General features: G+C 41.4%; 1 protein-coding gene across 13 annotated transcripts in view; it reads left to right on the top strand.

Moving 5' to 3' along the window:
• SHISAL1 (shisa like 1) overlaps positions 1–24,754 on the top strand; it is a 110,699-nt gene that overhangs the window by 65,683 nt on the left and 20,262 nt on the right. For 7 of the 13 annotated variants that reach the window (XM_034783771.1, XM_034783714.1, XM_034783780.1 and 4 more), the window contains exons 4-6: positions 3,045–3,344; positions 11,258–11,287; positions 14,352–14,654. In XM_034783771.1, the coding sequence (XP_034639662.1) occupies positions 3,045–3,344; positions 11,258–11,287; positions 14,352–14,367 (346 nt within the window). In that variant the 3' untranslated portion in view covers positions 14,368–14,654. Of the gene's footprint in view, positions 1–3,044; positions 3,345–3,558; positions 3,570–10,275; positions 10,531–11,257; positions 11,288–14,351; positions 14,655–16,690; positions 16,769–16,810; positions 17,278–24,754 lie in introns of those variants that run through there. The other 6 variants (XM_034783722.1, XM_034783729.1, XM_034783799.1 and 3 more) reach the window with 6 other exon arrangements.

The following is a 24,754-nucleotide window of genomic DNA, read 5'->3' as shown; positions in this document are numbered from 1 at the left end:
GGAGTTCTGGGGGGGGCTGTCAGGGGGTGGGGAGTGGTTGGATGGGGCGTGGGAGTCCCAGGGGTCTGTCTGGGGGTGTGGATAAGGGTTGGGGCAGTCAAGGGACAGGTAGGGGGTAGGGTCCTAGGGGGGCCAGTTAGGATGGGGGGAGGGTCTCAGGAGGGGGCAGTCAGGGGACAAGAGGCAGGGAGGCTTAGGTAGGGGGTGGAGTCCTGGGGGGCAGTTAGGGGCAGGGGTCCCAGCAGGGGTCAGTCAGGGGACAAGGGGGAGGGTTGGGGGTTCTGAGGGGGCGGGATGTGGGAGGGGCAGGGGCGGGGCTAGGGCAGGACGGGGGGCAGGGCTAGGGCGGGGCTCCTCCCGTCCTCTTTTTTTGCTTGCTGAAATATGGTAACCCTAAACTAGAAGAAAAGGTAATGTTCCTGCCTCCAAGTTCTTGCTAGCATATAAGTGACACGATTTCTAACTTTATGGGAAACAAAAATACATTTTCCTTCCCACTGTGGCCCAAATTCTGTTCCCAGAAGTGGGCCCTGGTGACTTCAGTGAGATTCAGTGATTACAATGAATAAGATTTCTCCTTGTGGAGCTCATCCTGAATCCTTCACGCCTGTCTCCCCTTTCATTTTCTAATGGAGTGACTCCAGAGTTTTACCAGTGTAAACAAGAGTATATCAACTGAAAAATCAGGAGCATTGAAAATCTTTGCCAAACCTCTCAGGTTATATTTTAGGCTCCAGTCCTGCAAAGACTTACAAAAATTACCAGGGACTACTTGTAGTTCATAAAGTTAAGCACATGCACAAGTTTTCACAGGAACAGGCCTCTTAGAGGATCAGATGGGATTTTCAAAAACACTCAGCATTACTCTGCCTCTATTCCCACTGAAGATTTAATACTAAACACTATTAGAAATCCCAGACTTAAACAGCCAGTGTTTATTTGTAATTTTAAAGCTACACGCTCATCGGACCCGTTAAGGGGCCTGTTCCTCCTCTCTTTAGCACCAACTTTATTCCAGTGTTACTTCACTGAAGTCACTAAAGTTACACTAGTGTAAATCCATGATAAATGAGAGGTGAATTGGGCCCTTTAAATCTTGATGTGACAGGAACTCAGAATTGTACCTGAAATTCTGATTTAAAACAAAATTAAAGTTATATGCGCATGTTCTTGAATCTTTTGTCCCCTATTTCCTGGATAACAAAATCTGCCTTCAAAATGCTTTCATTTTTTGATTGCCTTTTAAGGCAAATTGTGGTGTCCAGCCATAATCTGTGTGACACACTGGACAGCAGTGTGTGTGTGTGTGTGTGTCTAGAATAACATAGAAATGTACAAAACTGATAATGCACTTTTATTATGTGATAACTTTGCTGGAAGCGTTGACAGAAATACAGGAAAAAAGCATTGTTTTCAGGCTAGCACAGTAAATCTCAGGCAGCTATAACATGCTACATTGGTTCACAAGCACATGTTTTTGGACTTTGAATCACACCACTACTTAGTCTTTAGATTTTTTTTTCATTTACGAGCCTGAACCCTAACAGAGGCAAAATTCCCCTTGAGAGACTCCCATTGACTTCAGTGGGAGATGGGTCAGGACCATAGTGCAATAGATTTTCCCCCCTCCCCTCTCCTGGCTTTACAAACATATAAAAAGAAGTCAGACCCTGCCTTGAACTGCTTACAGACTCCGCCCCGTTCAACACAGAATAGCTTAATGAAGTAAATCACTGAATACAGAGCTGGGTTGAAGATGGCATACCATTTTTGTGAAGGATTTTTGAGTTTTTTTTTAAATTTGGCTTTGTCCCAAATCAGATTGAAAACCAAACATTTCGAAATTCTCAAGGAAGGAAAAATTCTGGAAACAAAACATTTTGTTTCAACTTCAACTTTTTTGTTTTGCATTATATGTCATTAATACAAAGTATTTAACGATTCAAAACAGTCATTTCAAAACACAAATTCCAAATAGTTTCTTCTCAAACTGTCAGAATGGGACATGTCAACATAGTTAGCATTTTTCCTGGTTTTTCTTCCATCACAACATTTGGGGGAAATCAACCCAATTTGACAGAACACTTAAATTTCAGCAGAACTGCACATTGTCGGAATGTGATTCTGTCAAAGTTTCTCTCACCAGCTGTAGCTGAATACATTCATTGCTTTCAACAGGGTACTGGTGGGTGAATGGCAGGTTTAGATCATTTGGAATTCCAGTCAATGATGTATGCCTAAAGCATTACTTGGGGGGGCATATTGCAATTCTTTAGGTGGTTTTCAAGACTGTGCATCTCTAGCTACTTCCCCTTTTGCTTCCTTTTCTTTTCCCACTCTCTGCCCTGCGTTTTTTCATCACATCAGCCCTTTTGTCTGGAACCACCTTCCTCCCCCATACACCTAGCAGCCTCCATTCTCCCACTTTAAATTCCTCCTCAAAACCTGCACGTTTGTTCTAGCCTAATTCTTCCCCAATCCCCAGTCTCACATACCAAATGCCAATAGACCTAACAATCAGTTAAAAAAAAAAAAAAACAGCTAAACTTGCTGTCTCAACAGTGTTTTCCACTCTCCTTTGCTTTTATCTCCCTACTATGCTCTCTCACTTTAGTTGATATCTTTACTCATTCTGTTCTGTCTTTATTCAATTAAGCTTTTTGTGGCACTTTTGTTATAAGTCAATGGCAGGGTGGTAACCATCCTGATCTTACTCATATACGTTATAGCTATGCCAACATTTCCTCGTAAGCCTACTCCGTGTTTTCACCTCTACACTTGTTGAATGAATTGTATTATAAAATCACTGGTCTTTGTAATGTTGAGTTTTGATGTACTTTATACTAGTGAAATGCAGCATTTTGGGTAACTACTCTCTTAACACTACTCTACCAAAAATACCTGCTCCTCTTAGATGAAAATCCTGATTATTTTTCAAACAAACCAGCAAACAAAACCCCCTGATAAATAGAGTGATGACAGTGAATGATCTGTTAAATCATTTCCTTTGTTGTTTTCTTTCCCCCCCCCCCCCTCCTCCACAGCAATTACAGTGCGTTGTTAGGAGTGTGGATCTATGGCTTTTTTGTTGTGATCTTGCTGGTACTGGACCTTTTATATTACTCATCAATGAACTACGATATTTGCAAGTTTTACCTGGCAAGGTGGGGAATCCAGGGAAAGTGGATGACACAGGCACAGAGCCGATGGATTAACCCTGCTCAGAATCCAAGCCAAGTACAGACTCAGCCTCAGCCTCAGCCTCAAATGTCACAGGCAGTACATACTTTGAAAGGAGATGCTTTAAACCCACCATTGATGTCTTTTCAGAGTTCATCAGCCTGGTAAGTTAAGATACTTTTGCACCATATTCTTTTGTGGTATAAACAGTCAGCTGTCTTTTTGGAACATCATTATCAATAATGTGCCAGACCCTCAGCTGGTATATATTGGCATAGCTCCATTGAAGTCATCAGCAGAGGATCCGAACCATATAAATTTTACAGTATGAACTGCATTAGAGAACCACCCCTCAGAAGAAATGCATCAGCTTCATAGAAAATTATGATAAAAATATGATGGTCTCTAGAGAAATGTGTGCTGGAGGTAAGTACATTTACAGTACTGTGTGAATATCAATAGGTTTGGAAGGATTAGATTTTTATCGGTAAATGTCATTAAATGTCAATTTCACTGTACACACACACACACACACACACACACACACCAACAAAAATATATTTCCACTGATAATCGAAATATACAGATCAGCCAAGTAAGAAAAATGCTGCTTGAGAACTTAGTTTGATTTAAGAATATTTACTTTGTATAGTTTGACATGTGATGTTGACAATTTGTGTTTTAACAGTGATAAAACTTTAACTTTTTGAATCTCAATATCTACGGTCATTAAATAATTATTGTCTGATACCCTACATTGTCTGACCTTCCCATAATTTCTGCATACTGTTAAAATTTAAATCAATAAAAATAAAAAAACCTTAAAAATAAACATTGATATTATCTATCAACATTCTAAAAAAAAATAATGAATTCTGCCAAACTAAATATAAACAAGGTTACAATCTTTGCTTCGACAGTGTCCACTGAAGAGTTAATTATTAATCTAGCATGCAAATAAATTTCTAAATGTACCAAAGGTTTTGCCATGTATAGCAATTAATCTGTTTTCAGTTTAAAAAACAACACATTAACTCCAAGTGTTCAATGTAAACACTAAGAAGTGGAAAACAGTTTTAATTAGAGATGTGAGAAATCCATACTCTCCACTGAGACACAGAAACAATGTGAAAACTAGCTTAATGTCTTATCTGCTTAGCCACAGAAATATAGCTGTATGTTACAGTGGGGAGAAAATGATTGTACGGATTTAAAAAGGAAAAGTGATAGCCTAGTTTTTTTTTTATTATTATTATTTCTGCTATGTTGTATACATGTATATCAAAATGTGTTTTAATACCAACAGTTCTATAGCACTTAATGTTTTTAAATTATCTATTATTTGTATGGTGCCATGGGCAGATAGGGTACTCTACAGAAATATAAGAAGGAAGGGCCCCAACTCAAAGAGTTTATAATCTAAAAGGATAGCACAGTGAATGTAGACAACATTCTGACAGTGGTAGTGGAGGGGAATTACAAAAGTTCATTATCAAGGGTTGCAAAAATTAATGATCATTTTGGGGTTTGTTTTGCTTCCTGTGAAGAGTTCATGGTCAGGCATTGGAACAGGGTTGGTGCGAACAGTTAACTGAAAGACATGTGTAGAGCTGGTCGAGAATTTTCTGCTGGAAAATGCCCTTATCACAAAAAAAATCAGAACTTTGAAGGCTGGGAGCCAGGGTAGTTAGGCTTCAGCAGCCTGCCTCAAAGGTTCTTTGTAGTGTGTTGGTTCCAGGATATGAGAGAGACAAGGTGGGTGAGATAAAAATTGTGGGGGAAATTGGTGGAAGAAACAAGCTTTCATGCTTCACAGAGTCAGGTCTGGAAATGGCAACCAGAGAGTCACAGCTGAATACAAGATGGAACAGATTGTTAAGCATAAGGGGTTAACACATATTGCAAGAAACCCCTTGAAATGAAGTGGGCAATTAACACCACTACAGTCATAGGACAAAGGAGGAGGAGTAGGTTACAAATTGTTGTAAAGAGCCAAAAAAACAGTGTCTCTGTTGAAACCAGGATTTTTAGTATCTAGCAGAGTTAGGAAATAAGTTCCTAAGGGTTATCTTTTGAAGGTACACCTCTACCTCGATATAACGCTGTCCTTGGGAGCCAAAAAATCTTACCGCGTTATATTGAACTTGTTTTGATTTGCCGGAGTGCGCACCCCCTCCCCCCTCCGGGAGCGGTGCTTTACTGCATTATATCCAAATTCGTGTTATATCGGGATAGAGGTGTATTATTCACGTTTCCTTTGAGGGTGAGGACTGATCAGATATAGAGTGATTGCTTTGTGAAAAAGTGTTCACCCACAGGTGACAGGGCATTTTTGTCTTTTATCATTTTTCTGCATAGGTTCATTCATGAGTACAGCGATTGTTTGGTTTCACCCACATAGTTGTTGTTGGGGCATTTGATGCACTGGATGAGGTACACCACATGTTATGATGGGGATATATAGGAAACATGGATCTTGAAAGGTGTATTGTAGGGGTGAGGATATTGATTATTGTAACAATGGAGATATGCCTGCAGACTTTGCATCTGTTGTTCTGGCAGATGCTTTGAGCTGGTGTATGGTGGTCTTTGGGGAGCTTGCTTCTGATGGTAAGCTTCGCGTGGTAGGGAGGCTGTTTAATGGCCAGAAGATGGGGGCTGGGGATAGATTTCTTTCAAAATGTGGTCCCCATCAAGAATGGGCTGCATTTGTTTGGTGATACCCTTATAGGTTCGACTGAGGGTTGGTAGGTGACAACTAGGGGTACAACTACACTTGCAAGTGGACCCAGTTACTTGTCAGTATACTGCTAGAACCTGCCTGTACCCACACTTAGTGTCCACCTATCCTGTGCTGGGCAGAGGTATATGCCATGTCTTCATCCACACTCCCTTTCAGCGTGTGTCGTTAGTGCTAACATGTCAGGGCAGTGTCCTAGGGTTGCCACTCATCTGGGTTTATCTGAACAGTCTGGTTTTTGGCTTCTGTGTCTGGGTGCCATTTGACAAGCCCCGATGTCCACTTTTAAGTGAAATGCATAAGCAACGCCAACAACCTTACTGTTTCAATATGTTGTTTAGTACTGAAATAAACATTGTATGTTTCTGTGTTATTTTACATTACATATGTGAAAATATGCACTGTTCATTGAACTTCAAATGTCACGTAGCTAAGCCTAGCACTTTCTGGTGTCTTGTTTTGACATATATATTACTCTTGGGGGCATTCTGCACCAAAAAATAAAAATTCTGCAACATTTGTCAAAATAACAAACACCAGTTTCAATTATTTTGGTAATTTATTTCAAAATACCTGTCAGTAAGTATGTGTATAACAATGCAGACACACAAAAATTCCCCCAGAAATAGAGAGTTAAAGAAACCCCTATGACAACCCAGTACCTGTTTCTCTGCCTCCCCCCAGTCCAGCACAACCCCTCCCCCCCCAGAGCCCAGCCACAGGGTGCCCCCTTGCCCAGATACCCACACCCCAGAGCCCAGCCATGCCCCCCCTCCCACCCACTTGTTTTCAGAAACCCATACCAGTGCAGAAGCAGGTGGCTATTGCCCTTTGGAAGCTGGCAACTCCTGACCGTACCAGTCAGTCGCCAACAAGTTCAGGGCTGAGAAGTCAACTGTGGGAATGGTGGTTGCACAGGTTGGCCAAGCTATCAGTACTCTGACCTACCTATGGATAGTTGTCATAACACAACTCCCTGAAATTATAGTAAGATTTCAGAGGATGGGTTTTCCAAACTCTGCGGGTGACATTGACAGAACACATCATATCTCCTAGAACTGGAAGGGACCTTGCAAGGTCATCAAGTCCATCCCCCTGCCTTCACTAGCAGGACCAAGTACTGATTTTGCCCCAGATCCCTAAGTGGCCCCCTCAAGGATCGAACTCACAACCCTGGGTTTAGCAGGCCAATGCTCAAACCACTGAGCTATCCCTCCCCCCTCTTTACTTATTGACTGGCCCCTTTCAGTAGGCAAACTGTGAAGTTTAGTATTCACTGGTTCTTCAAGGCTTAGTGGACCATAAGCAGTCAGTTCATGAACACGAATGCAGAACACGTGGGAAAGGTCCATGACACCAGGGTGTTCAGGGCTGTACTGCAGGACAAAACAGAGGACTTTATTCCCCGGAAATGACATGACTATATATGATGATTCTGTGCTGGGGCCCATTCAGTAATCTGCCACTGCCCCTCCCCCCCACCGGGGCAGGAGGTTTGGGGAGCCTTAGCCTCCCCCAGCCTCCATTACATGCCGCCCATGCTCGGGATGCCAGTGTGGCCAAAGCACTTTGGCTTATTGTAACATGCGGTGCTTTGCATAACGTAGATGAGGCTAAAGGGAAATACTTCCACAGCAAGTGGGCACAGTACAGAACTGCTGTCCAACGCCTATAGTAGCAACCTGACCCCACCCATGAGCACACAGCTTGTGGTTCCCAGCAGGCCAGGGAAATTTGTGATGCTGTGTGCTCATACATAGTGAAACAATGGGGAGCCAGAAGATGAGTTGGGCGTGTGATGCTAAGGTGCTGCTCAAAGAGCACACTAGAGCATGGCCACATATTTCAGTCACGAGATGCCTCAGTGGGTTTCAATCCCCTGCAATTAATGTACTAATCAAAAGCAGACAATTCGGGGAGGACTCTTCAGGTCAGTATCTTTGGCCATGGCTTTGTGCCGTGGTGTAGTTTTCCAGCAATTATTCCTTGGGATGGCCCATGAAGAGGTTGGCATATTGGGCAGCCATCCTAATTCCTGTGGTTTAGAGAAAGTGTTTAAATGTAAAGTTGTTATGGGTGAGGATGTGTTTATCTGAGTGCTGTCAGTGTCAGACTGCAATGCTTTCATGGTGAGGGATGTTGGTGTATAGGGAGAGGACATCCTTGGTGGAAAGGATGGTATTTTGAGGCAGGTTGTTAATGTTGAAGAGTTTCTGGAGGAAGCAGATTGTGTTCTGAGTGGTTTGAGAATGGTCTCTATGATATTCCCTCAGTAGTTCTGTTGCCATAAATGATGGGCCTGGGGTCCTTTGTTTGTGTATCTTGGGAAACATGTAGAAGTCCCTGGAGAGGGGAGGTGTTCAGCTGTGAGCTCTGGCTGTCAGCCCCAGAGGCTCCAGCTGTGAGCCCCATGCAAGACTAACAGCCTGGGCTCTCAGCCCCCACGCTTAAGTCGGTGCAAGCACTCCTGCTGAGGATGCTCACCAGCAACAGAAGGAAGGCAGCGTGGACATGAAAAAACGCAGTAATTACTGCTGTGGCTGTAGGTCGATCTAACCTCGGTCAACTTAATTTTGTAGTTTAGACAAGGCCTTACTCTTTCAGTTAAAGAGCCTTTGTGCTACTACTTGAGAGAGAAGCTTATTTGTGCTTGGCTATAAATATTGAATCTCATTATGACTTGTTTCACATGCATCCCTGCCAACTCACTTTTCTTGCTCCCATCTATCTTCATAATGGGCTGCATGAAAACTCCAGCGCCAGACATCCCTGAAGTTTTAGGCATCCAAAATCCAAATCTGGTGTCCAACTTTATTGGTTGGACCCTTTCAAACCACCACAAAACCCTTTATGCCTATTCTGTCTTCCAACAATTTTATCACTGTAACCTAAAGAAGCTGTGGCTAGCATAGCATTTAACAGCTTCTAACGATCAGGGCCAGCTCCACGCACTAGCCTGGCAAGCAGGTGCTTGGGGCGGCCGCTCCGCAGAGGGGCGGCACGTCCAGCTATTCTGCGGCAATTTGGCGGACGGTCCCTCACTCCCGCTTGGGGCGAAGGACCTCCCGCCGAATTGCCGCCGCAGATCGCGATTGTGGCTTTTTTTTTTGGCTGCTTGGGGCGGCCAAAACCCTGGAGCCGGCCCTGCTAACCATTGACGTGTAATGCTTTCTTTGAAAGAATGGTTGAAAATGCATGTCAGATACACTCTCTTTTCACAAAGGCAGGCTTGGTTTAAAAATCAGGGGGAATAGAACCCGGATATTTGTAAACAAGCAGACTTTCATCATCATTTGTATACTACTAGAAAAAATAAAATTAAGAGCAGCCAATATGAGACTTTATTCCACCTATTCTGAGTGTTCTGTATTTTGCCTGCAGTTTCAATTCGATAGCGTTGTGTTCTTAGCTTGTTGTTCTAAATTGTTGTGTGCAATTAAACAGCTGCTTGTTCCATTTCAGTGCTGGGAAAAGTGATTCCTGTGTAAGCTTGTACAAAATGCTCCAGTAATTAAATGTTCAGGTTACACGGTATAAATCCCACTTGAGAAATGCTAAAGTTAAGGTTCCTGTGCTGTTGATTGTTTTATGGTATCTAGCTTATGACAAAGAGTAATGCATTATTTACCTACACAATTACCTAGAGAAATAGAAAAGTGGCTGAAATGAAGTTGCTGTTGGAAACTTAATGCAACATCTTAAAATCACAAAGAACGATGAAAGTGATTAACAGTCTTTTAAATGTATTTTCCTGAGGTATTTTTTTTAAAGGGAACAAAGCAAGTGGGGCGGATTATGTGCTTAGTAAGTAGACCTTTAAATTCAGTTCACATGTTAAAATAAATCTCAGTACCCTAACAATTGATATGATATACTCCTTCTGTCTTTGTTTCCCATGAGATTGTAATTACTCCTGCTCTCTCTTTTGTTAAGAAAGTACCTACCACATTACAGGTGATACTGGAAATAAATAATTATAGTTAGTCCCAATTACACTTTGAAATTCATTCCTCTGAATGGGGTGCAGAGGGATAAATACATTCCTTTTACTGCTGCTATTGTGTGGCTAGAGAAATTCTATAACATCAGATCCTCAGCTACTGTGAATTGGCATCGCATCTAGCCTCTCTTCTACAAGGTTGGGTCAATAGGACTGTAGCACTCCGATATAATGGGGAAACTGTATCTTGGCAACAGTAGAGAACAGAAATTTCAACTTCTGTCCAAAACCAAACAAATATGGCATCTTCTTACTCAGCAGATCTATGTCCTATATGTATCTAGTGTTGGATTTGTTGACTTTATGGCAAAAAGGGGCTTTTAAACACCATTTTACTCCTGTTTTCACTATGCAGCTGTCACAGATCTACAGGAGCAGTGCTATGACATCAGCTTTGGAACAATCTCTGGAGGAACCCCTTCCGTGGGTCAGACCTCCTAGGACAGTGGTGTGCAAAGTTGGGGGGGTGGGGTGCAAGAGGTTCTCTGGGGAAAATGGGTTCATTTTGGGAACGGAAGGGATACAGTGAGTGACGCTTTTGAAAAAAGAAAGAAACCGCTCAAACCACTGTTGTTTAGAAATCTTTGATGATAATAAATCAACCAGGACAACGTAAAAGAGAACGTTTCAAGTGCCACAATTTCTTTGTTATGAAAGCTGAAACTTAAAAGCAATAGTTTACATACTGCAGTTGCTGTATCCATTCTTAGTGAGGATTTCCACAAAAGCTCCAGGATGTGTCTGCTTCTCTAGGCATATACAAATCACAGCCCTTTAAATTATACACCGTCTCCTATGAAAAACAAACAGTAAACATCACATCACAGTGTAGATGTTAAATTTCTGCAACTGAATTCCCATATTTGATTTCATGACAACTGAGTAAAAGAAAATTCTCTGGGGATATAAAGTAAATATAATGAGACTCAATGCCAGCGGTCTTGATTTGGGTTGTTGTTTTTTCTTTTTTTAAAATATATCTTGGTCTCAAATCTTTTTACTGTATTTATAAGGATTAATATTCCAAATTCGGCAGCCTTCCTGCACACTGAATTCTCACTTTCTTCAGTGGTAGTCCCAAAACAGACTAGGGCCCGAAGGTGCACAGTAATTACTCAGTTGCATAGTAATTAGCCAACTATAGTACTATGTAAATATAAAACTCTTAATACCGTGACTGCATAGCTGTTCGTTTTTTTTAAATGTATAAGGCTCAGTAACATGGTTGGCAGTTTTACTGTAACATTACTAATAAAAAGAACTCCTGTCTTCACTTGTTAAACTTTTATAGATAACTTTCAGTGATTTACCTTTTTTTCCTCCCTCTTCTCCTGAAGCATTAAACGGGGATCATACGTTAGGATCAGGTGAGCATATCCCACATGCTCAGTCTCCTGTGACTGCAGGAGACAGGCAGTGGTGGGTCCCACTCAGTGTTCCCCCTGTCTTTCTATGTTTTCCTCCATCCCCACACAAAGCTATTCCCTTTTCTCCTAATGTCTTTAGTTGAAAGAAAAAAGTAGGTGCTTCCTTTAGTTGATCCTTATTTTCCCCTCCTATTTCAGCAGGTAAGACACTGCATGATATAATAGTGGCTCGGATCAAGTATCATATAAGTGTCATCTCTGAATAGGGTGACCAGATGTCCTGATTTTTTGGGGACTTTTTCTTATACAGGCACCTATCACCCTCCACACCCTGTCCCGATTTTTCACATTTGCTATCTGGTCACCCTCTCTCTGATACAGCCCATATTTGGGGAATGACCTCAAAACTTCTCCAATTTAATTATTATGCTATTAATGAACAAAGTGAGGTGCAGGTTCAATATCATAATTTTTTAGATGGCCCTTTATCAAATTATTGACACACTTCCCACTTTATATTTAAATTTTCATTGCTCCAAGTGCAGATTCCAGGACCTTGAGGTATTTCAGCAATGCTGTGATTCCAGCCATAAAGCTTTTAATTTTACATAGACGCTTATTAAGTGTCTCAGACATATCGAAGTTTCCTTGCTGGTTAATGAATCAGTCTCCCTCTACTTAGCAAACTGAGGGTTTTTTTTTTTTTTTTTTAAGAATTGGCAGTGTCTTACTGGCTAACATAGTTTCTGTATATAATTAAGCTCTGTTTCAACTCAATAATAAAACCTCATATTGAAATGTTAAGAGATTTATTGATATGTGGCATAGCCCAATTTGTGTGCACAGAAACACACACGCACACACAGAGAAAGTAACACATATAAATATAAACTAAAGCGTTGCTGAAATTGTAAAAAGAAAATTTCCCCAGAGTATAGTCATTCTTACTTCATATTATCCCCCCAAAATGTTTCATCTGTCTTGCTTTCTATATGGTGTCCAGCTCCTGAGCTTTGATGGTGCATGACCCGACAGCCTCAGTGTGCTGCAGTTAGTTTAAAATACAAACTGTTTTCTGGTCTTGCAACACAAAAATTTACAATATGCAAGTACACCAAGAACAATCATGAGGCTGACAAAGGGTCATGCATGCAAGGTGTATTACATTTTCCTCAATAATTAGATCAGTGTGCAATTTCTTTTCTGTGGATAAAAGAAAGGTAACTTATGGTAGCTCACCTGGAGTCTGTTCCAACATTCTTCATGCACCCAAACAGGCGTTTTGGATAAGCAAAGGAATGCAGAATCCAGCTGTTCCTAAACATCTCCTTTTGTCAGTTTTAGGATGCACTTATTTGGTAGAATTGTGCCTTCATCTTTGAAAAGAATAATTACAAAGATAAAAGAAAAAAAATTAAAAACTACCTCTAAATTAAGAAACATTGGGGCAAATTCTCTGCTGCTGTAACTCCACAAAAGTCCAAGGGAGTTACACCAGCAGACAATTGAGCCCATTAGCTTCTCTGATTTGCTGAGGAATTACTCCATGAAGCCCATTTATCTTGGTTAATACTTTGTTTGCTGAAATGTCTCATGAAATATTCATTATATGAAACGAGAACTTGGAATGTTTTTCTACTCCAGCTCAGACGACTATTGTTGTAAATTGCCTGACACCGCCTACAAATCTGGGCCTGCTGCTCTGGCTGATGTTATTGGGGTTCGGAGTCTCCTCTCAGATTGTTAATTGGTGTCAATCCAGAGTAACCCTATTGAAGCCGGCGCGTTACATTGATGTGAAAGGAAAATTGGGTGCAAACAACTGTCCCCTGCGGTTGCTCTGAAATGTTACCCTTTAATTAGTGTGTGTCCTCTATTTCCCTTGCAACTTCCATTGGATGGGATTGTTCAGCTCTTGTACTACACTGTTACGGGTGCAATTAAATGAGTGCCCATCCCAGAGGTGGATGCAATATGGTTGTGGGGAAAGTGATGTCTATCTGCTAACTACTGGTTGGCAATTATGCAGTTGTGGGGAGAGAGGGGATGTGAGGATGCAAGGAGCCATCTTCTTCTCCATGCGTGGCTTACATAAGGACCAGGCAGAATTGCAGGCCCCGTGCTTCACTAAGTACCAGGATACACCAGAGTAAGTGAGAGGAGAAAACAGCTACCCAAGGACCTTAGTCTCTCCTTTCCTACTCCTCTAAGGTACCCGTCACCCCGTGGGCAGGGATCGGTGGGGAGGCAGACAGATTGCTCCTTCTGTTGCCATTCCCCCACCTGTTCTGGTCAGCTGAGCTGGCTAGTCATACAGAATGCAGTAAGTATGCTTTAAATCAAGACTGGATGTCTTTCTAGAAGATTGCCAGAGCTTGACCAGCAATTATTAGCTTGAAATCACAAACTCTGGGTGAAATTCTATGGCTTGTGTTATGAAGGAGGTCAGACTAAGTGATCCTAATGGGCCCTGTCTGGCCCTAAAATCTATGCATACCCAGGAGTGCAGAGAGTCGCTCTGCCCCTTTGAGACAGCAACTGTCCCAGAGACCTTAGAGTCTAAGAAATTGTCCCAAAATCATAAAGTGGACTGGGATCCTTCTGCATGATGTGCAAGTTACTACTTTCTCTGCACAGAACCATTTATTTCCTGCCCCAATTCAAATCTTATTCTTAATATTTCAGTTAGTGGTTTTCATATCCTGCAACTAAGAAACTGAGGTATTTAAAGGGACAAGTCTGTCCAGTTTCCTTCTCAAAACCATGGTGCACTCTATAAAGGGTAGAGGTGGCCAGAAATGTTTAAACTGTTTGTCATAGCAGACCACTTAGGTATTTGCTTGAGACAAAGAGGGCCATGTATAGTCATAATATTATTATAACCAAAGGAGTCTGGAATCCATTACATGTTCTGCTGCCTGCTCTGTAATAGGGTTGCAGTTTTGTGCAGGGAGAGGAAAGAAAACCATAAATCTCAGAAACAGGAACTCTGATGCAGCACCGTTATTCTAACTCAAACAGTGAGTGGATTGTACAGGCCAACTAACAGAGATTTTTTCTTTAGTATGGAAACCATCTGAGGGGAGTTCGTGGCCTTTGTGGTCTGAATCCAGGGCCTGGTGGAGGTACATCCACAACACAAGCCAACACCATCACACGTGGCATCAGCCTCAGAAAAGAGGTCAACGACTGACTGACAGACTAAACTACTCTTTCACACCTCAAGGTGGTTCCTTCAGATCAGCACTGATGTACATTGGCAAGACCTTGCCTATGCTACTACTTATTGCTTTTAGTGGGAGTCAGGGATTTACCACACAAGCAATCTCTTTGAAAAATACACAGATCAGACTTCAACCAGCAGCAGGTAAACCGTTACTACTGTGCAACAACATACAGGCCACACATGTAATGCAGTGAGAGCTGTAATTTGAAGGGCAGAATCAAAAATGTATGAGTATTGACAAACTGTACTCTCATGTCCCTGTGAATATTTAGTAAAAATCTGTTGAAAATTAGGTCAGATTGTGGTACTTATGCTACACCCCTGTATGAGGGTCAGGGGGTGGTGCAGGGCTGCACCAACCCGGGAGGAGCACGTGAGCGACACTGCCTTGCTCCTAGGCAGGCGGTCTATCTGGAGTTGTGCTGTGCATTATCTGATCCAGATGGACCAGTTTAGCATGCTGGCCCTACCCAATGGGATGGTGCAGAACGAGGCTGAGGCTAACACTGTGCCTTCATTCCATTCCCAGCATCTGTCACCATTAAGGAAGCAGCAGTGAGCAGATCCCAGGGATTGCTGGTGTAAAGACTCCGGAATGTTCTCTCTGCTGGTGTGCGGTAGAGCAAAGAGCACTTAGAATCTGGCCCAAAATGAGATCAATTCCATAAAATGTAAATTTTCAATGGTCTGCTCTGAAATTTTGGTGTACCTAAGCTTCAATCTGGTTCCATACAACAACATAGCTGTAGTTTCTGCTCACAGCAATTTAGACTGCTGGTTGCCACCGCTATACTTCTTCCAGTCAGGAAGGTGGACCTGTCAGAACTCAGATTTATGGTACTTCACTATGTCCTGGCAGGCTGTAGTCCTCATAGTAGGCTAAAGATGATACTCGATTGTCAGCAAGGTACCCTGGCTGTCTTAAAGGCAGAGGGTGAGGTGCATGACTGACACGTTTCACATGAGGGCACTGGCTCCCTTTGTGCTAGTGGTGGCAGCCATGTGTGGGGTGGTAGGTGCAGAGAGGGAATGGCTAATATGGGAGCTCAGGAATGGAAGAAGAGACATGGAAGAGGGGGAGGAAATAGTTGAGAAGTGGCACAATGGAATGAGGGGAACCTCTTTCACCTGTTTGCATGGAGGTCCATAGAAAAATTAATGTAATCCCATGCATGGGACCTACCCATATGACCAAAATGCACAGAATTTGAGCCATTTTATTCTAAATCAGAATTAAAATAGTCTAAAGAAAACCTCAACTTGTGCATACACTGAATCCCCCACATTAAATAAGGGCAATAAAACTAAGCAATTGTAAGGTGTAAAATAATTGATCAGAAGGTGATTTACTTTGTAATAAATTAGCTGTGCTATTTACACATACCCACACACCCCAGACACACGCTGAAGTAAACCAAAGCCACCTGACTAGCCAAATGTAAAAATAAATTAGAAAACTAAGTCAGTTTGGTGGGTTTGATGCAAGAGAAGCTGAAGAATTAATGTGATTTAAAGTCAATGCCTAGTACCAAATGTCAGAAAAGGCAAACCAAACACATTTCACTGTATGTTCATCCTGGTCTCTTAAAATCCATTATGCAAAAATAATGCATTTGGAATGCAAACTGCTATTCTTACAAGGAATCTAATATCTTTGCAAGAGACTGCACAATGTAAAATAAACTAGCACAAAATTATTCTAAGATGGTTCCTAGGGAAATAACTTTGATCTGCTCCAAAGCCCTGATCCTGAAACTTGTTGCACATCGGTAGAGCCCCTCCACCTCCACAAAGTGCCACTGAGGTCAAAGGGAGGGGGAGGGGAGAAAGGAGTGGGAGTTTCTAACTGTGCACAAACATTGCAGGATTGGGGGCCTATAGGTTCAATCCTGCAAGGTGCTGAGCATCTTTGCCGCCTTAGTGCCTGAAACCACAATAATACCTATGAGAAGAAATGCACTTTTAAACTGTCATTTGTATTAACATAATTAAAAGAATTTTAACTATTCACTAGCTGCTATTAGCACATGAGATTAAAGCAATATGTTGAGGCTGTCCCACACTGGTGCAAAACCAGCCAGTCCTAGAATGTGTACAGCAGGTGCTGCTTCACTGATGTACAAGTTCTTCCATGTAAATTGTTCATTTTGTGTCTTATTCTCCTGCTTCATTTACAGGCAAAAAGAAAGGCTATAGAAAGCAATGTTTTGATTATTATCCAGTTCTTGCTGTCCACAAGATTCGTGGATTTTTAGGTGGGTCTGTCTGTAACAACTCTGTTCTGTTCCTTGAAATAGGAACCCGTTGTCTGCTGGTGGCCAGCTGCTTTGAGTCTTTCATCTGACTCTACTGGACCTTTGTGGACTGTTTTTGTTGGACAGAATTCAGATCTGCCTAGAGTTTTCCCTGCTGGGCAGCAGGGATTCAATCTCCCACTAAGACCAGGTGTATGGTATCTATTTCGCTCTAGCAGAGATGAGTTTGATCAGGAGATCATTGCAAGCATCTGGACAGCAATATGTAGCTAGAGAATGGTGTAAGTAATATGCCTAGCACAGTAAGTTATAGGCATATTCAACCCGCCCATGGCTTCCAGGAGACCTATCCTGGTAAGCCCTTTGAGATAGCTGACATACAGGGGATTGGAGCCCCTTGGGTCAGGCTCACCCACTATTTGAGAAACTGCACTGCACTCATAGCTCAGTGGTTTGAGCATTGGCCTGCTAAACCCAGGATTGTGAGTTCAGTCCTTGAGGGGGCCATTTGGGGATTGGTCCTGCTTTGAGCAGGGGGTTGGACTAGAGGATATCCTGAAGCCCCTTCCAACTCTAATATTCTATGCCTATACAAACTTAGAGTAGGGAGGGAAAACTTGGGCATTAGGGTTGCTGTTGGGGAAGGCCAGTGCACACAGAAAAACAATTGTGTGCCTAACTGGTTACAAGACCTGAATTTTGCAGCCAACAAGGGCAGAGCACAGTTAAGATTCACTGGTATGTCTCAAAACAAGTAAGGTGGGGATCGGAGGGAGGGACCAAATCTGTCCCATTGGCATTAACAGGCATAAAATTTGAGTAAGTGAAAAATCAGGCTCTTAATATTAAAGAGGCCTGCAAATATGAAAGACGAAATTTATAAAAAATAACTTGTAAAACTGTCCTGGGCATAGAAATGCATGGGAGGAGGTTTGGTATAGTTAATCACTAGTCCTAATAAGCTGCAACCTCGTGGGATTCTTTTTTACAAGTTCAAGTGTCTTAAAAAGCAGTGCAAATTCAGCTCTGCATGTTCACCACCCTTAATGTAACATAAGCTTGTTTTCTTGCAACTGGAGTTTCTAATGTCAGAGAAAGCAAAGCCAGTATTTCTAAAGTGTTACGGAGTTTATTTATTTAAAATCTTGACTTCTTTTTTTCTTTAATATATATAATTCAAGCGTATTTGTGGACAATATTTTTCCTGTATAAAGTATTAAAAAAAAACAAAACAGTGTGCCTGGAGTGCCTTGTGAAGCATAAGGCTAATGGGCAATAGCTGCAGGGGTTTGTTCTGTGAACTGCATGGTATTTCATTTTACCCCTCTCTTTGCCTCTCCATCAAACTGGGACTGCTGCATTCAGCAGCATTTCACTCACAGCCAGGTCCATTTGTTACTTTGCGTTAAAAGCCTTCTGTGATTAAACTAAATACCAATGTGGCCATCTGCTTGTGAAGTATTGTCAGAAAATAGCAACTCAGATATTTTAAAAGGACAATTAAAGTCTGTTCCTGCCTATGCAGACTGGGGGGGGGGGGAAATAATAAATATAGTGGAAATCAAGTTTGACCACCACCCACACTTGCACTTTATATAGTATTTCCAGCAGGTGTCTTATGGCCTGTGTGTGAGCTTGGATACACTGGTATGAATCACAAGTAGCTATTGTATTAATTGGAGTTATGATTGATGTGAAATCAGAGTCAAGTCCAATTGAGTCTACAGCTGGATTGCAGAGTTGGGTCTTTTTTGTAATGTCATATCCATGTTTAATTACCCACACAGGAACGAGGTGTCTGTCATTACTAACCTCATCACCAAATGTCTCACTATCTCCATTAGATAAAAGCCATTTACCTTCTAATTATTGTCTGAAACATACCAAGAGTTGCAGCACCCAGTGCATCTTACAGCCAGTGTAGTTTGGTTGCTAGCACTTTTTCCTACCCATCTTGCTGGGACCCAGACACTAAATAGTTCTTTAGAGGCACATATGTCTCTTTGAAGTTCTACTTCACATAGAATAACAAAATTGGAAGCTGTTTGAAACTCCAAATTTTGCTGCTTAAATGTCACAGTAAAACTTGAAATCAAGCCCAGCCACTCCAAGTACAGCTGAGTGCAACAACTGAACTTCAAAGAAAAGACCCACATACCTCTTTCAGTTTGGCTATTGATCTCAATAGCACTTCAAAGATGTCCTGGTTGGCTGATTTCAATTTCATTTTGCATTTAAAAAGCTAAAATCAGGCATTGACAATCACTCCCAATTTAGCCTTTGTAAATACAGACTCAACTGGAAATCAGAGTAGCTGCTTCTGAAGTGCTATTGAGCGGGAGCGCATCGAGAGCATCAAAGAGAAATACTAAGGCACTGGATTGCTCCCAAAATTTACATTGGATTGTGTAGCCTCAAATTGCTGAATCAAATTGAACCTAAATTAGCAGTGACCAAAAACTTACTGTTGGCATAGGATTAGATGGCCAGTGCTAAGCCAGCGGGCAACCTTAGCGATGTCCGCTGTTATAGGGGACACCCTTGCTCACATTCTCAAGAGAAGCCAAGGACTGAATGAATACAGAGACTGTACCAACTTCTCACCTCTAAAGGGGACCCCTCCTGACAGTGGTGTAGTTGCGTGAAGGTGTTTGCCCTGCTGCTGCCAGTGTGTACCCATTTTAAGAACGGAGTACTTCCGTCTCCAGGACCATCAGTTCTACGCTTCTCCCAAGCAGTAAATAAATTTGTTAAAAATGTGCACGTGCGCACCCACACACCCGAGAGAGAGATACAGTCATAACTAGAGATAGTTGAACTTTTTCCCCATCAAAACTGTTTTTGATGTAAAATTGTGTTCACAGCTAAACAAAAATTTTCAGGCAAAGATTTACAGTTATTGAGTTTTTAATTTTTTTCAACAAAGTGAAAATATTTCACAGGAAAAAGCCCCTCATTCCTGACCAGCTCTACTTACAGCTTCTCGATTATGATGACAATGTTTGGACGACCCAGCCAAAGTAAGGGCCAATTGTGACAGACACACACAGTCTATATTGCAGCTAGAAGGGTGCTTCTCAGCATGGGTAGATACCTGCTAGCTCTGCTCAAGCTAGTATGCTATAAATAGCACTGTGGCCACAGCACCCAGGTGCCAGCTCAGGCTAGCTGCCCAATTACAATCCCACAGGACTCCCTGGGTACATACTCAGGCAGCTAACCAGAGCTGCCACCAGTACCACCACAGCCAATCTGCCCAATCTGTTATTCTTAGTGTGCTAGCTTGAACAGCCACATGTTGGCTCTGCCTTCCTGCATTGGGAAGCGCACACCCAGTTGTAGTGTAGACTTAAGTGATAGTCCGTCTCCTAAAGAGAGTGACTCTAAAAAGAGAGACAAGTGAGCGTGACAAAGAGCTTTGTGAATAACTGATTCTTCGGTTCACTGAGAAGTCCAAAACACTGAAGTTTTTTTTTATTATTATTATTTTGGCAAATCAAAAAATTCAAAGTGCTTTGTTTTAAGTTGAACAAAATGCATTATTTTATTTTATTTTTATTTTTAAAATTAAAAAAAATTGAAGGAAATTTCTAAACAAAAATCCTTTGGAACTGAAAAAAATCAACGTGTTTCACATTTTGAAAATGTTTAATCTTGGATTTATTTTCATTCAGCAAAACTGACACATTCGCAAAATGTTTAGGTGTCAAAGCCTTCCCTCCCCCCCCCCCCCCCCCCCCCCCCCCCAAAAAAAAGTGTTGACAGAAAAGTTTCTCTCGGCTCTTCTGCCCTATCAAATGCAGGAAGAGATCAGAGTAACAGAAAGACTCATAAGTTAGGCTCAAGTGGGTTTGGTTTTTTTTTAAATCAGCTAGCCCCAACTGAAGCCCAACCAAACTGTCATTGACCCACCTTGTCAAAGCTCAAAAATCATGAAAGAAAACTAGTTGATCTTATATCCCTATGGACACAGTCTCATTTTTCTAACCTAAGTGTTAAACCCTGAGTAACTCCATTGAAGAAAGAGTAGTTACTCGAGGGAATACACCAGTGCTGATGATTTAATTAATTCTGACAGCTTGCCCTCAGCATCCACTTCTGCAGTAATTTTTCTAGCACTTTTCGCTTTCCATTTCTAATTAGACAACTTAATCCCTATGTGTTATTGTGTGACCCAGCTCCTGAGATTAGGGTCACCAGATAGCCCGATTTTATAGGGACAGTCCCAATATTCAGGGTATTGTCTTATACAGGCGCCTATTACCCCCCCCCCCATGCCCCTGTCCCTATTTTTCACACTTTGTGTCTGAACACCCTACTCGAAAGATCTTTTAAATGAGAATGAAAAGTAGAAATTGGCGCTGAGTTGGGAAAACACAACAGCAAGGCTGCTGACTGAAAGAAGCAGATGGAATGTTTGCAGTGGAATTGCCGAAAAAGTTGAGGTCAACTAAGGTTGAGGGGGAAAGAGTTAAATATATTTACAAAATATAATCAACGTTCATTTAAAATAATATGCAGCGAGCAATACATTTATCAACAAGATGATATAGCTTTCTGTAATCAACTGTGTATCATAGTAGAAAGATATATTGCATAAATTGGGAAAATAAATTTAAAATTAAAAACCAATATTTAAACAAAGAGCCATATTATAATAGAACACCTTTTCAGCCATGTTTTAGGGCTTGATCTTGCAAAGTGCTGAGCATTTGGCCTTGATCCAATAAAGCACTTATGCACATATGTAACTTAAACACACACACTTACCTTTATGCATGAGAAATTAATTAATCAATACAACTATTCATGTGGTTAAGGGTTTTGCTGGGTGTGATCTATTATGCTCAGCACCCTACAAGATCAAGCCCTTAGGGCATTCTCCTGAAAAGGACCCTGGTCCATCTGCAGAAATGGAAACAATGTTTCTTTAACAAAGGTCTCAAGGGGTTGGCACACAAGGTTGTTCACAAGTAATTTGAGATGTGTACTAATGGAACATTCAAGCACAGTACTGAGCCAGATTCTATTCTCCTTGCACTATAGAGTGGTGCTGCAAGGGAGAGCAGAAACAAACCCAAAATACAGTCATGCTTTATTGCTGTTTAAATTCATTACTATAATGTAGGGCAATTTAAAGTAGTAATTACATCTGTGATTCATCAAAAACTAAACAAATTAAATAATCACTAAACATTTCTATTAAGCGTGCCTTAGCAATATCAGCTTTATGCAATGTCATCAGAGCTGGTGTTTGTCCCAGGAGGGTGAGATACCATCTTTTATGGGACCAACTTCTGAAGAAGAGCTCTGGGTAAGCTTGAAAGCTCGTCTCTTTCACCAACAGAAGTTGGTCCCATAAAAGATATTACTGTACTTCACCCACCTAGTCTCTCATCAGTTTTAAGCATTTTGAGCAGACTCCGAGCACGCGAGTTCTTTTCCGTTGTTTCTTCAGCTTTTCATCTCTCAACAAAGATGTTGCGAGTCACAAGGAAACTTGTTGAATATGGTCCATTTTTGCACTTTGAATCGTAATAGTACATCTCAGCCCAATTTTAACAGAAAATAAGCCCATCTTGAGGAGATTTTGTTTTGAAATTGTCAGGCCTTTGCCGTCGCTGAAAATGTCTCCAGCAGATGAAGATAAATTTGAATTAGATCAACAAAAATGCTGATCAACAAGACTGAAATCACCTAGAACAATGCTTGTCTATCGGTATTTTCACAGCATCATTTCAAATAAATTGCATGAGAAAATATGTGACTGCTGAATAATCTCTCTCAAACTCTGCAGCAGTAATATGTTGTGACTAAATGAACCGTACTATTTTCTGTGAACAAGTGAGCCAAAATAAAATCACTGACAAGTCTTCAGCTGCAAATACAACCTAATTGTGGTGATGTTTGAAACAAAATCACTTAGGGCCAAATTCTGCTACCACACTAAGGCTGGTGGGACCTCTTAGTCTGGGTCCAAGAAGACTACTCCAGAGTAAGGTATTGCTCAGTTTATGGCAGAGTCCATTAATCATACTAAACACATATCTAGAGATGATGTAAGCCATAGTTTTTTGTAGGTGAAAAGTGCTATATGACGTGTTGTTATAGCTGGAGCAGTAGTGACACCTGTTCCCAACCCCTTTCTATTATAAATTCCTTTATGTAACTTGGGCAAATTTTACCCAGTCGGACTGAAATTTTGAAGGTTTGGTCAGTGCTTCAGGTTGGATTTTTTGGGAAAGTTTGACCAAAAATGGTTCAGCCATTTTATAGAACAAGGTTAGTGAGAAAGAGGTGATTTTGCAAATGTTAATTATTTTCCTTACTTTTTTATTCCAGCTTTAGCACCAACAGAGTTTGGAGCAGGAACTTTAAAGCTATCTATTAGGTACTCATATACCCCCCATTATTGTTGTTGGAGCGCCTCACAACACTCTCATGATATAGAAAAGTGCTATTTATTCTCACTTTACAGATGGAGCATAGAAGAACAGACAAATAGATCCTCTAAGGTATTTGAACACCTAATTCCCACTGAAATCAATGAGTTAGGGCCTAAATATGATTGAGGATCTGGGCCAGAGAGGTTAAGTGACTTGCCCAAGGTCACAGAGGAACTCTGTGGTGGAGCAGAGACTTGCATGCAGGTCTCCCAATTTCCCAGTAACACACTAAACACTGGGCAAACTTTCATCTCTATCAGATAAGCTGATAGTCCTAGGATCACAGAGGTTGCCTTTTGCTGTCCCTGTAAAAGGCCACTCAGATTTTGCTAAATTATAAGCAATGGAAAAATCACTATTTAACAGTGGGAATTAGGAACACCCACCCACACACATACACCCCCCCCCCCCCCCATCATTCAGTGTTTTGCATGCCCTCAAGTGGATGGTCCACAAAAAAGAACAGCTTACTAATGTTACTGTTGCTGGCTAACAGTTATTCATTTAGTTCAAGTGGTAGAGGTCTGGGCTGTGGAGCCAACAGTCAGACCCTATTAAGTACACATGCAGGGGGTAATTATGATCATTCCATAAAGAGCAAAAGGCACACAACAATCATGTACAAACATAATATAAAGGGACGTCGAGATACAGTGTGATCCAAATACTGTAACCATGCTCATTAACTATATACAATATGCAAGGGCTAGTTACATACACACACACACACACACACTCACTCTGTTCTGGCAGAGTTCTGGAACATGAAAGACAGTGAGGGCATTAGAGGGCTCACAAACTATTTAAAGAGACACTACTCAACTCAACATGAGCACCCATTGCAACACGATGGCTAAGAGGGCAAAAGTGATCCTGGGAAGCATAAGGAGGAGAATATCAAGTAGTTGTAGGGAGGTGTTATTACCACGGTTTATGACATTAGTGAGACTATTATTGGACTACTCCTATGTCCAGTTCTGGTGTCCACACTACAAACAGAATGCTGTCAAATTGAAAATGCGTCAGAAAACAGCAACAAAGGTTATGAATTTTGGAAAATTTGCTTTATATTAAGAGTCTTGAACTCAAATCAGCTCTTTCGTTTATCCAAGAGAAGGTTAAGCGATAAATTCTATAGGTGTATACTTGGGATGAAGGTTTCTTGATATTTTTAGGCCTGTTTAAAGTAGCAGACAACTGTATGACAAGACCCAGTGGTTGGAAGCTGATGCTGTACAATTTCAGATTAGAAATGAGGTGGTGGTTGTTTTTACGAGGGTAATTAACCATTGGAACAATTTACTTATGGGCATGGTGGATTCTCTGACATGTTCAGCTTTAAATCAAGATGTTCTCACACAGATATGATCTAGTTCAACTAGATGCTATGGGGCTGATGCAAGAATCACTATGTGAAGTTCTATCGTTTGTCTTATGCAGGAAGTCAGACTAGATGATCATATTGATCCCTATTCATTTAGCTAGGGATCTGTGGGGTTGTGGAATAGAGTTTCCAGCAGATTCCCAGCCACTTCAGTTT

The sequence above is a fragment of the Trachemys scripta genome, chromosome 1, assembly GCF_013100865.1.
Source record: "Trachemys scripta elegans isolate TJP31775 chromosome 1, CAS_Tse_1.0, whole genome shotgun sequence".
Lineage (NCBI taxonomy): Eukaryota > Metazoa > Chordata > Testudines > Emydidae > Trachemys > Trachemys scripta.
Note: the sequence above shows the minus strand (reverse complement) of the source record. Positions and strands in the feature narration are given on the sequence as shown.